Source organism: Mytilus galloprovincialis, chromosome 8 (genome assembly GCF_965363235.1).
Source record: "Mytilus galloprovincialis chromosome 8, xbMytGall1.hap1.1, whole genome shotgun sequence".
NCBI lineage: Eukaryota > Metazoa > Mollusca > Bivalvia > Mytilida > Mytilidae > Mytilus > Mytilus galloprovincialis.
This window is the reverse complement of record NC_134845.1, coordinates 89,457,316-89,469,661: the sequence shown is the minus strand read 5'-3', so window position 1 is coordinate 89,469,661 and position 12,346 is coordinate 89,457,316. Positions and strand designations below refer to the sequence as shown.

The 12,346-nt window shown below is 30.9% G+C and overlaps 1 protein-coding gene across 1 annotated transcript in view; it reads right to left on the bottom strand.

Annotated features, from left to right (window-relative positions):
• LOC143042795 (malate synthase-like) overlaps positions 1 to 12,346 on the bottom strand; it is a 50,603-nt gene that overhangs the window by 32,064 nt on the left and 6,193 nt on the right. The window contains exons 3-4 of the mRNA XM_076215255.1: positions 11,935 to 12,066; positions 5,599 to 5,811 (exon numbers count right to left, since the gene is read on the bottom strand). Of these exons, the coding sequence (XP_076071370.1) occupies positions 5,599 to 5,811; positions 11,935 to 12,066 (345 nt within the window). The remainder of the gene's footprint in view (positions 1 to 5,598; positions 5,812 to 11,934; positions 12,067 to 12,346) is intronic.

Below are 12,346 nucleotides of genomic sequence, written 5' to 3'. Positions count from 1 at the left end.
TTTATTTCAAAAGTTGTAATACAATATTGAAATTATTTTTTTTCTTCTATAGTGTTTTTTTTTTTATTATAAAAAAAATTATTTTCAATATCTAATCAAAATAAAAATGGAAAAACAAAAATAACATAGACACAATTAGACATAAGAATATATTAATTTATAAATCTGTATGCATTTCTCAATTTCTAAAATATTTTGTTTCGTTGAAAAGATTTTTGGAATTTTCAATTTACTCATTTGAGAAATTGCAAGATAACAAAATTTTAGTTTGAACATTTCAATAATCATTTCAAAGACAGTGATTAACAACTATAAAAGGTGTAACAAATTTATGTAAATGTTTGCAAAGTCATCAAAAAGCTGACAATTTTTTTAAACTGCAAATTTTTGACAGGCTTGATAAAAAAGAGAACAAAGAAAAATGACAATCTTCTAATTGCAATTTTCCATATCTACTTTACACCTCTTTTCACCTGCTTTAACGTAGACAGAAAACAAAGTCACACCTGTAATTAGCACCTTAAACAGTCCATCACGGTATATAAGTATAAATACAGATCAGACATTGTCATCTTTACCAAATCACAGTCTCCACTGAATCATGTAAGTACTTAGTTAAATCGTATGGCAATAATATTTCATTTTTTATTTAAAATTTAAAAATATTTATTTTCTTCTTTTTTTTTTTTAGTTTAATTCTTATAAAACTGTCATTTTATCTTATTAGGAAATCCCAGTCTCTACTGAATTATGCAAGTACTAAATACTTACTAGTTAAAATTAAGAGCAAATATTTTATTTCTTATTTAAATTTATTTAAAAAAAAAAAAAATTCAACTGAAATTTTTAAACAAACAACCTTTCCCCACCAAATTTAAAGACATACATATTTTATTTCAGTAAAATTTTTAGAAAAATATTTAGTTAACATTTTTAAAGCAAGCGTTTTATTATGAGTTCATAAAACATAATCCGTCTCAATATATTGTCAATAAATATGTAAGACAATTGTTTTCATTTCTTCAATGCTCTTCTTTTTTTTTTTTTTAAATATTTAGAAAATTTTAAAGACAGGCATTAAGATTGTTAAGTGATAAACAAATGATAAAGAGAAGTGCTGTCATGACTTTATGATGTTTTCCTAAAAAATTCCCAATCTATCACATAGAGGTAATTTAAAAGATTTTGTTGATTAAAAGAAATAACTGTAGGATTCCAAATTTCTGAATCTTAATATTGGTATTTTGTGGGCATTTGAAATTATGTATTTAAAAATAACCAAATATCTTTGTTATGTTATAATCAAATATTTCATTAATGCTGATTACTGAATTTTCAATTCACAAAATTATTTTGGAAATAAAATTGCTGCATAAAGAAAGCTTTTTCCTATGTTTTTATTCTATATTTGATACATGGAGAAATTTCTGCAACAGAAATATACATATGTAAAAAAAAAAACATGTTTTCATATGAAAATAATATATTGAAGTTTTAGATTTTCGTTCTTTAAGATTTTTTTTTAATGAATATCACATTTTAAGATATAAGATTATCTCCCTTGTTTAACAAATTTTTGTTTTTTCACTCACAGTTTTTTGTTGTTTTAACAAGATCCCAAAAGCCCTGCTAAAAAGTATGATAATCTTTTTATCGAATAAAAGTATTGACTTAAAGTTATAGAATTTTGTTCTTTAATACTATTTTAGCTGAACATTTAGATTATGGAGGATTATCTCCCATGTTTAACCACTTTTGTTTTGTTTTACTTACAGATATTGTCTACCTCGACGACCCAATCTACATGATGCTGAGGTTTTGTAAGATGGTCATTGTTGTAAGAATTTCAATGACCATCTAACAGTACCCACTATCATGCTTTTAAGTCATCAGTGACCAGTGTCCTGTCTACAAGTCTCAGAGACCAATGTCCAGAACTGTGAAATGGACTGAAAGAAACTGTGAATACCAACAACTGTCTCTTTTGTCTTTCACTCTAAATAAAAATAATTTCTAGTATTTAATTATGCATCTTTCATTTTCTTTGACTAGTGTCTTTTCAATTTACTTTGGGATTTATTTGGTTATATTAAAAAATTATTTTCAACTTTTAAGGGAATATAGGTCAAATCAAAAAGCTGTTTTATGTAGTTTTGGCATTATTTATTAGTATAAGTACTTTTAAATTTTATATTTTTTTTTATTACAATGTACTGATACTTTTTTATAAAATAAAAACAAATTAATTCAATTGATATTTAACTTTTGTTTACAGTATTTGGTTATTTCTATTATCAGTGATTATGCACAACCTAATATTAATAACATTTTCCAAATATTTATTGGTTTCTACTATTTGTGTTATTCATATGAACCACAAATATACCGCTCTTCACTCTAACTCAAGGTAAGTGACAACATAATCTAAGCCTCATTCAAAAGTTTATCCAATACTGGTTATGCACTCTATTTCTTAACAAGATATGGGATATTTGTACTTTTTTTAAAGGATTGTTTGAAAAAACGTTGAAATTTTCAGAATAAGGGATAGCTTAAATTTCATCTGGGAATCATAGGAAAGGTTAAATTTCATCTGGGAATCATAGGAAAGGTTAAATTTCATCTGGGAATCATAGGAAAGCTTAAATTTCATCTGGGAATCATAGGAAAGCTTAAATTTCATCTGGGAATCATAGGAAAGCTTAAATTTCATCTGGGAATCATAGGAAAGCTTAAATTTCATCTGGGAATCATAAGAAAGCTTAAATTTCATCTGGGAATCATAGGAAAGCTTAAATTTCATCTGGGAATCATAGGAAAGCTTAAATTATCCAGAATAGGAGAAATCTAACAGGATAAGAAAACGTGAAAATAAAATCTAAAAAAAATTGTATATATTTGATAAAAAATTTATCTGATTTTTTATTAAGATGAAATAGGATTAGTTAAAAAAAGACTTAATTTGTCAAAAGTAGTTTAATTTAAATTTAATATCAACAAAAATTAAGTGGTGTATGTGCAATTATTGGTTCTTTAAAGATTTTTCTATCTTTGGTGTGTTCTTAATGTTTGTTGTTTCAACCTACAGCTTAAAGAATTGTTTGGTTTAGGTAAAGTTATGCAAGTTTTCACAATTTATTTAATACATTTTTTTATTTTTATTTCTTAATGTTTTTATGCTCAACATATGTTATGATTATTGATCTTGAGTGTACTTGTGAAGATATTTCAAAAACTTGTGCATGAAAATTTGTAGGAAACCTTTTTGAGAAGATCGTAAAATTGTATCTGTTCCGATGCATATGTTCAATTTCAAAATTTTATCAATTAGTTCTAAAACAATTATAGTGGGCAATTCTCCTTTAAAAAGAAAGCATCAGAGCTTTTAATATGGAGTCAATCAAAAATTTAGACAATAAAAAATTTCTAAATTTTTGGCGAGAAAAAATGCTCAGTAAACCAAAAGATTGCATTTTGGTCTAACTACTAATACCTCAACCAAACAGTTACACATAAGCCTTAGATATAAGAAGATGTGGTATGAGTGTTACTGTTAGAGTTATGCATAAGCCTTGTACGTGTTATTCAACTACAATTTTGATACGACAGATCTTCATAAATAATCTGCAATGTGGAAGTGTTTGGTGTAATAATGATTTGGTGGGGAAAATGATTACCAAACTTAAATTACACCAAGCAATTTGCAGTCTATGTCATCGGAAATTAGTCATGTAACCACCCAGATCTCTGAAGCAAGATTTGAAGAAAATATTTGAGGGACAACACATGCAACACAAATATAGAGGTTTTCAGTAAGTAGATTGTAGCACATATTCCCAAAACACGGTGTAGAATGCCACATGTGGGTTGTCGGCTATGCTTGACACAGAGAGGCAGTTTTGAAGTGGAGAAAAACTATCAAGAAAAGTTCAAGTATCAAAGTCTCTTTTTTTGAGAACTGTTAGAACATGTAGAACCAAATAATATATTGCACAGAAGGAACCAAATCATAATATATTTCCAGCAAGCAGAAGCAGACGTTTTCGATGCTCTGTTTTCTCAAACACCTCTCCCTAGTTTTCCGTGTTGAAGATTTTGAGGCTTTGTATGCAAGTTTCATGGTAAAAAAAACTAATTTTGATGATTTTTTCCTGTATGATTTATATAGAAATTAATTCCTTTCTGACATGGAATTTAGCCAAATGCCAGCTTGTAAGTAAATAATTATTGGTTTTAAAACTAAATGTGCATCAAAATACAATGTGTTGCTCTGGGTGTCAGATTTTTGCGTCTCAAGGGGTAGAGGCTATCTTTTTTTAAAATAAAAGATTTGCATTTCGGCCTGTATTTTATTTTGTAATTCAAATACACTCACCATGTCAGGATGACAAATTGCAAACTAAAGGTATTTCATTTGGCACATATGATTTTAGTCTTGTAAGAGTGTTCATTTTTATGTTAGAAATAATTTCCCGTTTGAATGGTTTTACACTAGAAATATTTGGGCCGTTTATAGCTTGTTGTTCGGTGTGAGCTAAGGATCTGTGTTGAAGACTGTACTTTGACCTATAATGGTTTACGTCTATAAATTGTGAGTTTGATGAGAGAGCTGTCTCAATGGCTCTCATACCACATCTTCCTATATCTATTAATGCATTAAAATGTCTGTATGATATAATTCTGTTCACTTACTAATAAAGCAATATAATTTTGAGACATAATTTGTTTTATAATTTTATGGCAGGGCCTTTTAAAGCTTGCTATGTGGTGTGCATTTTGCTCATTTTTGAGGTCTTATGGTGCCCTATTTATTGTTTATACTTCTTAGTCATTTTGGTGGGGAGTTGTCTCAATCAAACTAAATCATCTTGTTTTTATATTGGACAAATTTACTAATAACTAATAACTAACAAGTTTTTTTGTTTTGTTTTAAAATTTACTACAAAATAATAAAGTTGAAAAGGAGTACTATAGGCAGGTGCAAATATCAAATTCTACCTGAACAGAGGGGTAATTATCAAATGATTTAGTGAATGTGACATTACCAGTGGGATCTCCTACATTAAGATTTAATATTTATAGGTAAATTGCAATTAAAACGGTCATTTATCTTCACTGACACTACACTACCCATACACAATACAGCAGACAAGGAAATAAACTGCTACAATTGGTAAGGATAGTTGTCTGAGGAATTTAGCTTTTATTATCATATCTCCTTATTTCATACAAACTAGTGAAATTAAGCTTTCCTCAAGACATTGTTTAATACCAGTTTTCATTGATTTCATGGGTACAGTTGATCACAACATTTTTCAACAAATTACAATTTTTTCAATAGAACGGTTGCAAAATTTGTTAACACACGAAACTAAATATCAACAAAAAGGCAAGTTTTCTTCAATCCAAGGAAATTAGTACCCAGGGAAATAAATGAATTCACAGTAGTAAAAAATGATCAAAAGTTTTCTCAGTAGCTGAAATGACAATAGAATACTACTTATGCAGTTCCTGACTTCACATAGCCATTTCAACATGTGGTAGTTTTAGACCTCCCCCTTCACCAGTTTTAATCTATTAGTGCACTAGAAAACAAACCTGTATCCCTTGAGCTGTTGTTTTCAAACTTTCTACGAAATGACTTGTGTTGCTAGGAGACACGTCACCAAGGTCAACATGTCTACATTGTAACCTTTGTGGAACAGGTCTGACTTTCCAGTTTCCATGGAGAATTGCAGATTTTTTGCTGAAATCTGGCAGACCACCAGTGGAGTCTAATAATAACTTTCTTCTTTGCCTCTCTTGGAAAATCTGAATCAAACAAATGATTAAATTAACAGAATAATTAAGCTTGCTGTATAAAATCAAAATAACATGATGCATGATCAATGCTCTGACAGTGATTTTGCTAGCGCTCGTCACTTTCGTATTTTACGAAAGGGTTTTCTCATTGACCAAAGTATTTGGAATCAATTTCGTCACTTTAAATTTGAAAGTGTAAAAAAAAATTCGCAATAAAAACTATAAATCTACCTGTCTTCATGTTTTGACAAGTTTATGACCTCCAGGTAATTAACATTTTCAACAGGTGTTACAAGTTGTGATTACAACTAATCCGCTTATCGCCATCAGATGGGTCACTTATCCGTAATTTATTTATTAACCCCATAATTGAATGACCATCATACATTTTGTCATAATTATTTCCCCAGGAATATCAGTCGGCATTTCAACAACCAGGAGTATAATTTCGTCATTTAATCAAAAATGTATTAACCCAGACAGTTCGCATTTGAATTTCAATATTTCCTAAACGATCACAATCTGAAGTTAGTTTGTCGTAGATTCGTCATTCGAAGGCATTTAATAATTGCTCATAATTGTAAATTTCTTTAATATATTGTTAATATGTTATCCTTCTGGCAATATCTTTGACAATTTGTTTTACTCAACCACCTCTGTATAATTCTTTATTACCTTGAACTTTACAGTTCATCGGTGTCAATATAAATTTTCACAGTAAACAAGTAAACAGACAGAGAATGTTCATGTAATATTGTCTCTGATTTTAAATGCAGTAAAAATGTATTTTCCTAAATTGGTTAACTGTTTGATGTTCTTTAAACTTAAAAGTTCAATAAATTTAAACACACTTGGTCTAGACCAGTAATATTTCTTTATGAATTTTACTCTAAGTTCCTTATATTTCGGACACACTAAGATGAAATGGAATTCGTCTTCAATATACTGATGGCAAATTGTACATATACGACGTGACAACTCAATGTTTTGGTAGCGTCCAGTTTCAACTGCTAATGAATGAGAAGAAAGTCTTATTTTTGAAAGAGCTCTTCTGTACACTTTAGGAATATATTTTGACAAATAAAATTGTAAATTTGTATTTATAGATCATGTAGATACGGCACTTGCTACTGCTATCAAGTAACGAATACATCTCCTGTTTTTTAATATCTAAAAGTCGTTGTTTAATAAGAGGGAAATCAATCTCAAATACGCGGTCTGATTGTTTAATTCACATATCTCCAAGTCCAATGTTGTTTAGTTCATCTCTGATTAACTTTGCCCAATTTACAAATTTTGAACGTTTTCTATTAATATCGATACACATTTCTTTGTATACGGAGCTTAAAATACAGTTATTTGTTGACATAATTTTGAACCAATATTTAAAAATTTGGATTTTCCTTTTAACGATCATTGGAAGTCTTCCTAGTTCCATGTATATCATTGCAGAATTTGTAGACTGTTTAACACCAAGTTGTCTTTTGCAAAAATGCAAATGAACTTTTTTCGACATCATCACCTTTATAAAATCCCCAGACTTCGCATGCATAAGAAATTACACTACCTACGTACACATCAAATAGAGACAGGATAGTTTGAGTATTTAAATGGTAATTCTTTAACGTAGATAACATGGCAAACATTGATTTTCGACCTTGTTCTGCCAACTTCTTCTGTGTAAATAGAAATTTTGCATTGAATTTTAAATTAAATCCTAAGTAACAAAAGTCATTGACCGTCTCTAAACTCTCATTATTGTAGAACCATCTCTCATGATCCTTAATTACACCTCCGTTTCGAAACACAACTACTTTAGTTTTGTCAATGTTAACTGTTAAATCGTTTTTCACGGTATATAGTTTTAATGAATTCAGCATTGACTGCAGACCTTGTACGGTTTCCGAAAATAGCACCATATCATCCGCATACATTAGAAGAAACAAACTTAAATCTCGCATCTCAAGCGGAATACATCCATCGATTAAAAAGGACATTTCACAGTCATTCACATATAGAGAGAAGAATATAGGCGACAAAACCTCGCCTTGTGGTAAATCGATTTGACATTCAAAAAATTCAGAGAACGAACCGTTAAAACGAACACAAGACTTTGTTACTTCGTACATAGAGCGCACAACTGTCAATAACTTCCCACGGATTCCTACACGTGAAAGCTTCTTTCAGAGTTTTGTACGATTTATACTATCAAACGCTCTCTTGTAGTCCACAAAACAGCAGTATAGTCGTTTCTTGTCAGATAATGTCCTATTTATAAGAGAATGCAATACAAAAATTGCATCTGCCGTGCCATGACTTTGTCGAAATCCAAATTGTGCGTCGCTGATAATGTCGTTTTCACATGCCCACTTTAACAGTCTTTGGTTTAAAACAGCTGTGAACAATTTGGCTAAATTGCTCAAGAGGCTTATTCCTCTGTAATTATTAGTTAAGTTTATGTTCCCTTTATTTTTATAAACCGGTATGACTATTGCTTCGCACCAAGACTTTGGAAAGTGTCCATTCTCGAGAACAGCGTTAAATAACTCTACTATAAATGGAAGCAAAAAGTCGCAAAGTTCGATGAAATATTCGTTAAGCAAGAGGTCAAGACCATGACTTTTACTTCGCTTCAATAAATTAATAACTTTCTCAACTTCATGGTTTGTTATTTCAGCATCTAGTTCATCGAAAAACACAACAACTACTTTCTTCAGTTGATGCATTGTCCGAATCCAAATTCATTTCTAATCCAAGATCTTTGAAGTGCTCATAGAAATCGTCTAATTTCAGATTACTTTTAAGTGTTTTCTTTTTTGGCTTAAACTTTGCATAAAATAATTTTGGGTTTGTTTTGCGGATTACACTAAGCATGTCACCTTCTTGTTTCATGTATTGGCGTTTCAGATAACGTTTCTTTAACTTGTATGTTTTCTTGCACTCATTTAATGTTTTATGATTATTTGTAGAACTGTAGCTGTTAAACAATTTCATTGCCCAAATGTAATTTCGACGTAAAGTTTTCAACTCATCTGAAAACCACGGTTTATCAAAATTCAGCTTTGCGTTTTTGTTTCCAGATTTTTGTCTTGAGGTAACTTTACAAAATGGTTCAGCAATAGCCACAACCGCTTCCGAAAAACTTTCTACACAACTGTCTATATCGGCATCTGATGATAAGTCACGATTTTCAAGAGTTAAGTAGATCATGATTTACACGGAAAGCCTCACGAATCTCGGATTTATTTTCGTCTTTCCACTTAATTACTGTTAATAGGTCATTTTCTGGTATACCATTAGATCTGTTATTTACTGATGTTTCTTGTTGTTTCTTGTACGGAGTCAAATTCAAAGTGTAATGGAGCATGGTCCAAAAATGTCGTAAAACTACATACAATAAACTTACGAATCAATGCAAAATTTTGTTCCTGTGTAATAAGATAGTCATTCACACTAGTTCCGTTCGCACCACAGTATGTAAAACCGTTTGTGAAGCCTTCGCTATGGCGACCATTAACAATTCGAAATCCAGATGATTTGCACAAAGAAAGTAATTTTAAACCCCATGTGTTAATTTTCAAGTCAAGATTTACCCTTAGAGAAAGTTGTGAATCCGCTGAATATGAAGTAAGGTCAACAAGAGAATCCGGCAAGTTGTCATCTTTTATGTAATCGTCATACGTGCTTGTCCGACTATTAGTGTCCCCACAAATAAAACTTATTCCTTTTGTTGAGTAATTTTCTAAGACGGATTCCAGATCTTCAAACAAGTCATTTACATCGTACTGTTTGTAGAAAACCGATTGATACGGCGGAATATATACAAATACTAGGTATCTATCTTCATCATTTTTCAAAAAGATTGATTTGTCGATTTTTATTACTTTTATAGAGTCTTTTATAATTTCACATACAGAGATTTTCTGTTCTAAATGTTTCTTATACAGGAAAACCATTCCCCCACCTTGTGTACTTTTCGAACGCATACGGGGTACAATGACTGGACAACAAAATTGGTCCATAGTAAATTTGAATTGTTTCTTCACCCAACATTCACTTAAAAACACTATATCATATGTATTCAGAAAGTTAACAAATTGTTCGTCTTCAAGTTTTTCACCTAGACCACCGTTTATGTTCCAAGATAAGATTTTGGTGGAGGAAACAGTTTTGTCATTCTCTAGTCGTTCCTAGTTCCAAACGCCTTTGACTTCAGTGTCGCCACTTTTTGTCATTCACGGTTTCTTCCGCAAAAACTCTTTCCCCGTCTATGTAAAGTTTGTCATTAATAAGAACGGCTTTCTTTTTTTGCAATTTCGCTTCCTTATACAACGGTACAAGGCGTTTTCGGCGGTCGTTTACGTCTTTTGGGTACTGTTGGCTAATTCCAACATTAGTATTTTTCAACTTGTAACTATTCGACCGAACTTGACTTCGTGAATTTGAGTCCTTAAATCGAACAATGATAGGTCTTGCCTGTCCCATTTTCTTTTGTCCAAGACGATGTGCTTTTGTAATTGTATGTTTAATATCATTTAATTCTAGTTTTTCATCACAAATACTCGCAACAGTATCAATACAATTTTCGGACGTATCATCCTCGATCTCAGGAATTCCGTGAAACAATAAGTTGTCAATGTATCCTCGACATCGAAGATCTGTAATTGTGTCAAAAAGTTTTTTATTTTCTATCTTTATTTCATCATTTTCACGTTTCAAATCTTCTATTTTTGAATTTACCGTTTTAACATTTTCTACCGGATCTTTGGAGAAATTATCCTTACAGTTTTCGAGCTTAGCTACACGCACAGATAGGCTTTTCACCTCGGTTGACATACCACTTAAAGAATTTGAGATATTGTTTAACATCATAAGGATTTGGTATACCCAAGGTGGGGCTGGTGCTGCTGTTGAAAATCTGAGCATTTGCTGATTTAGTGGAGGCGGCGTTATTGGTTGGTTCAAGAAAAAGGGGGGTGGCGGCATCGGTGGAGGTGATGCATCTTGTTGCATTGCTGTATTCTGGTTTTGATTGACTGTATTAATTTGTGTTATCTGTGAACTACTAGTTAGATCTACGGGATCACAATGTTTATCTACAGAGTCATTTTGTTCATGTTGTTCACTGTTTTCAGTATTACTTATGTTACTACTGTCCGCCATATTCTCCGGGTCAAAATATAGGCTTTCGCACAAATTAAAACTTGTAGGTTCTATTTTCTTTGGTGTACTGCTTTTACGTTTTCGTTTCTTACGTCTGGGTGGCATTGATTATAATAAGGTCATGAATTTTCACTTTTTGATGACAAGAGGTACTTTGAAAGTTAATTAATTGACATTTCTTTGCACTGTACTAACCTCCGCTGTTTACATGTTTAGGTGCGCTCCATATACGCATGTTCTCATATTCAATATAGTTAACCAATGCAAATAGCTTTTGAGCACTGATGGGTAAAGATTGCTTTCAATATGCAATGCAAAATGCATTTATTTATAAGGCAAGTCATATATGTTTAATTGGAATTATCTTAAAATGTACGTATATAACTTCATCAGGAATTTGTATTAATTATAGAATAACTAATCGAAGAATTTAAATAGAGAAAAATATTCAACAAGTGACCAAACAACACATTGATTCCCGAATGCGTGCAGCGCATGAGTTATAATCAGTGTTGTTCGGTCACGAGTTGAGTATTTTTCTATATTTGAATTCTTTGATCAGTTATTCTTTTTATTACATTGGCAAATGGCTTTTTTATGAAATTAAACTAGAAAATGTAAGGACCTATACCTTTTTCTACACATTCCCAATTTGTTTTGATCCGACATTATCAGCGTCTTGACAATGCCTATTGTTGTATGATGTCAGGAGAGTAAAATAACCATGTTTATTGCACATGTGAAATTATCGGTTTTTATTCCACTGGGAAATCAATGTAATTTATTGCAACCAATGTAATAATTACATTTATCATGAACCAAATCATATTTTCACCAGATCAAACAAGTTTTAAATTGATTACTAAAACTAAAAGTATATCATTCCATTTTCCTTGGTAATGTTTCTAGCTCTATGTTTTTTTCATTTCTGTTGTTTTTTTGTTTTTTTCTAATTTTGCTAGTATTTACCCCTTCAACATCATTGTCGAATGTATTCACCAGGTCTGCTACAAACTTTACAGCCTCTGGTGTGAGTAGCGTTCTGTAATAGTGTTCATAGTTCACAGGGGGACTACTCACTTCTATATTGGTTAGACCTAGCTACAATTAAAATACAAATAGTCAGGTTACATTAATACTATATCATCACTTCTTAAAATACATACTACTGTAAATTCAGAAATTATTGTGATGTTTTTATTATTGCGAAAAATGCAACAGGTTTATAATCGCAATAATTTAAACTCACATTTTGAAAAATTTTATAAGAATTAAACAGGATATTTCTCAATATTGCAAAAATTAAAATTGCATTTTAGTCTAAAGTGACAAAATTGAAATAATAAATGCACACAATAATTTCTGAATTTACAGTATGCTA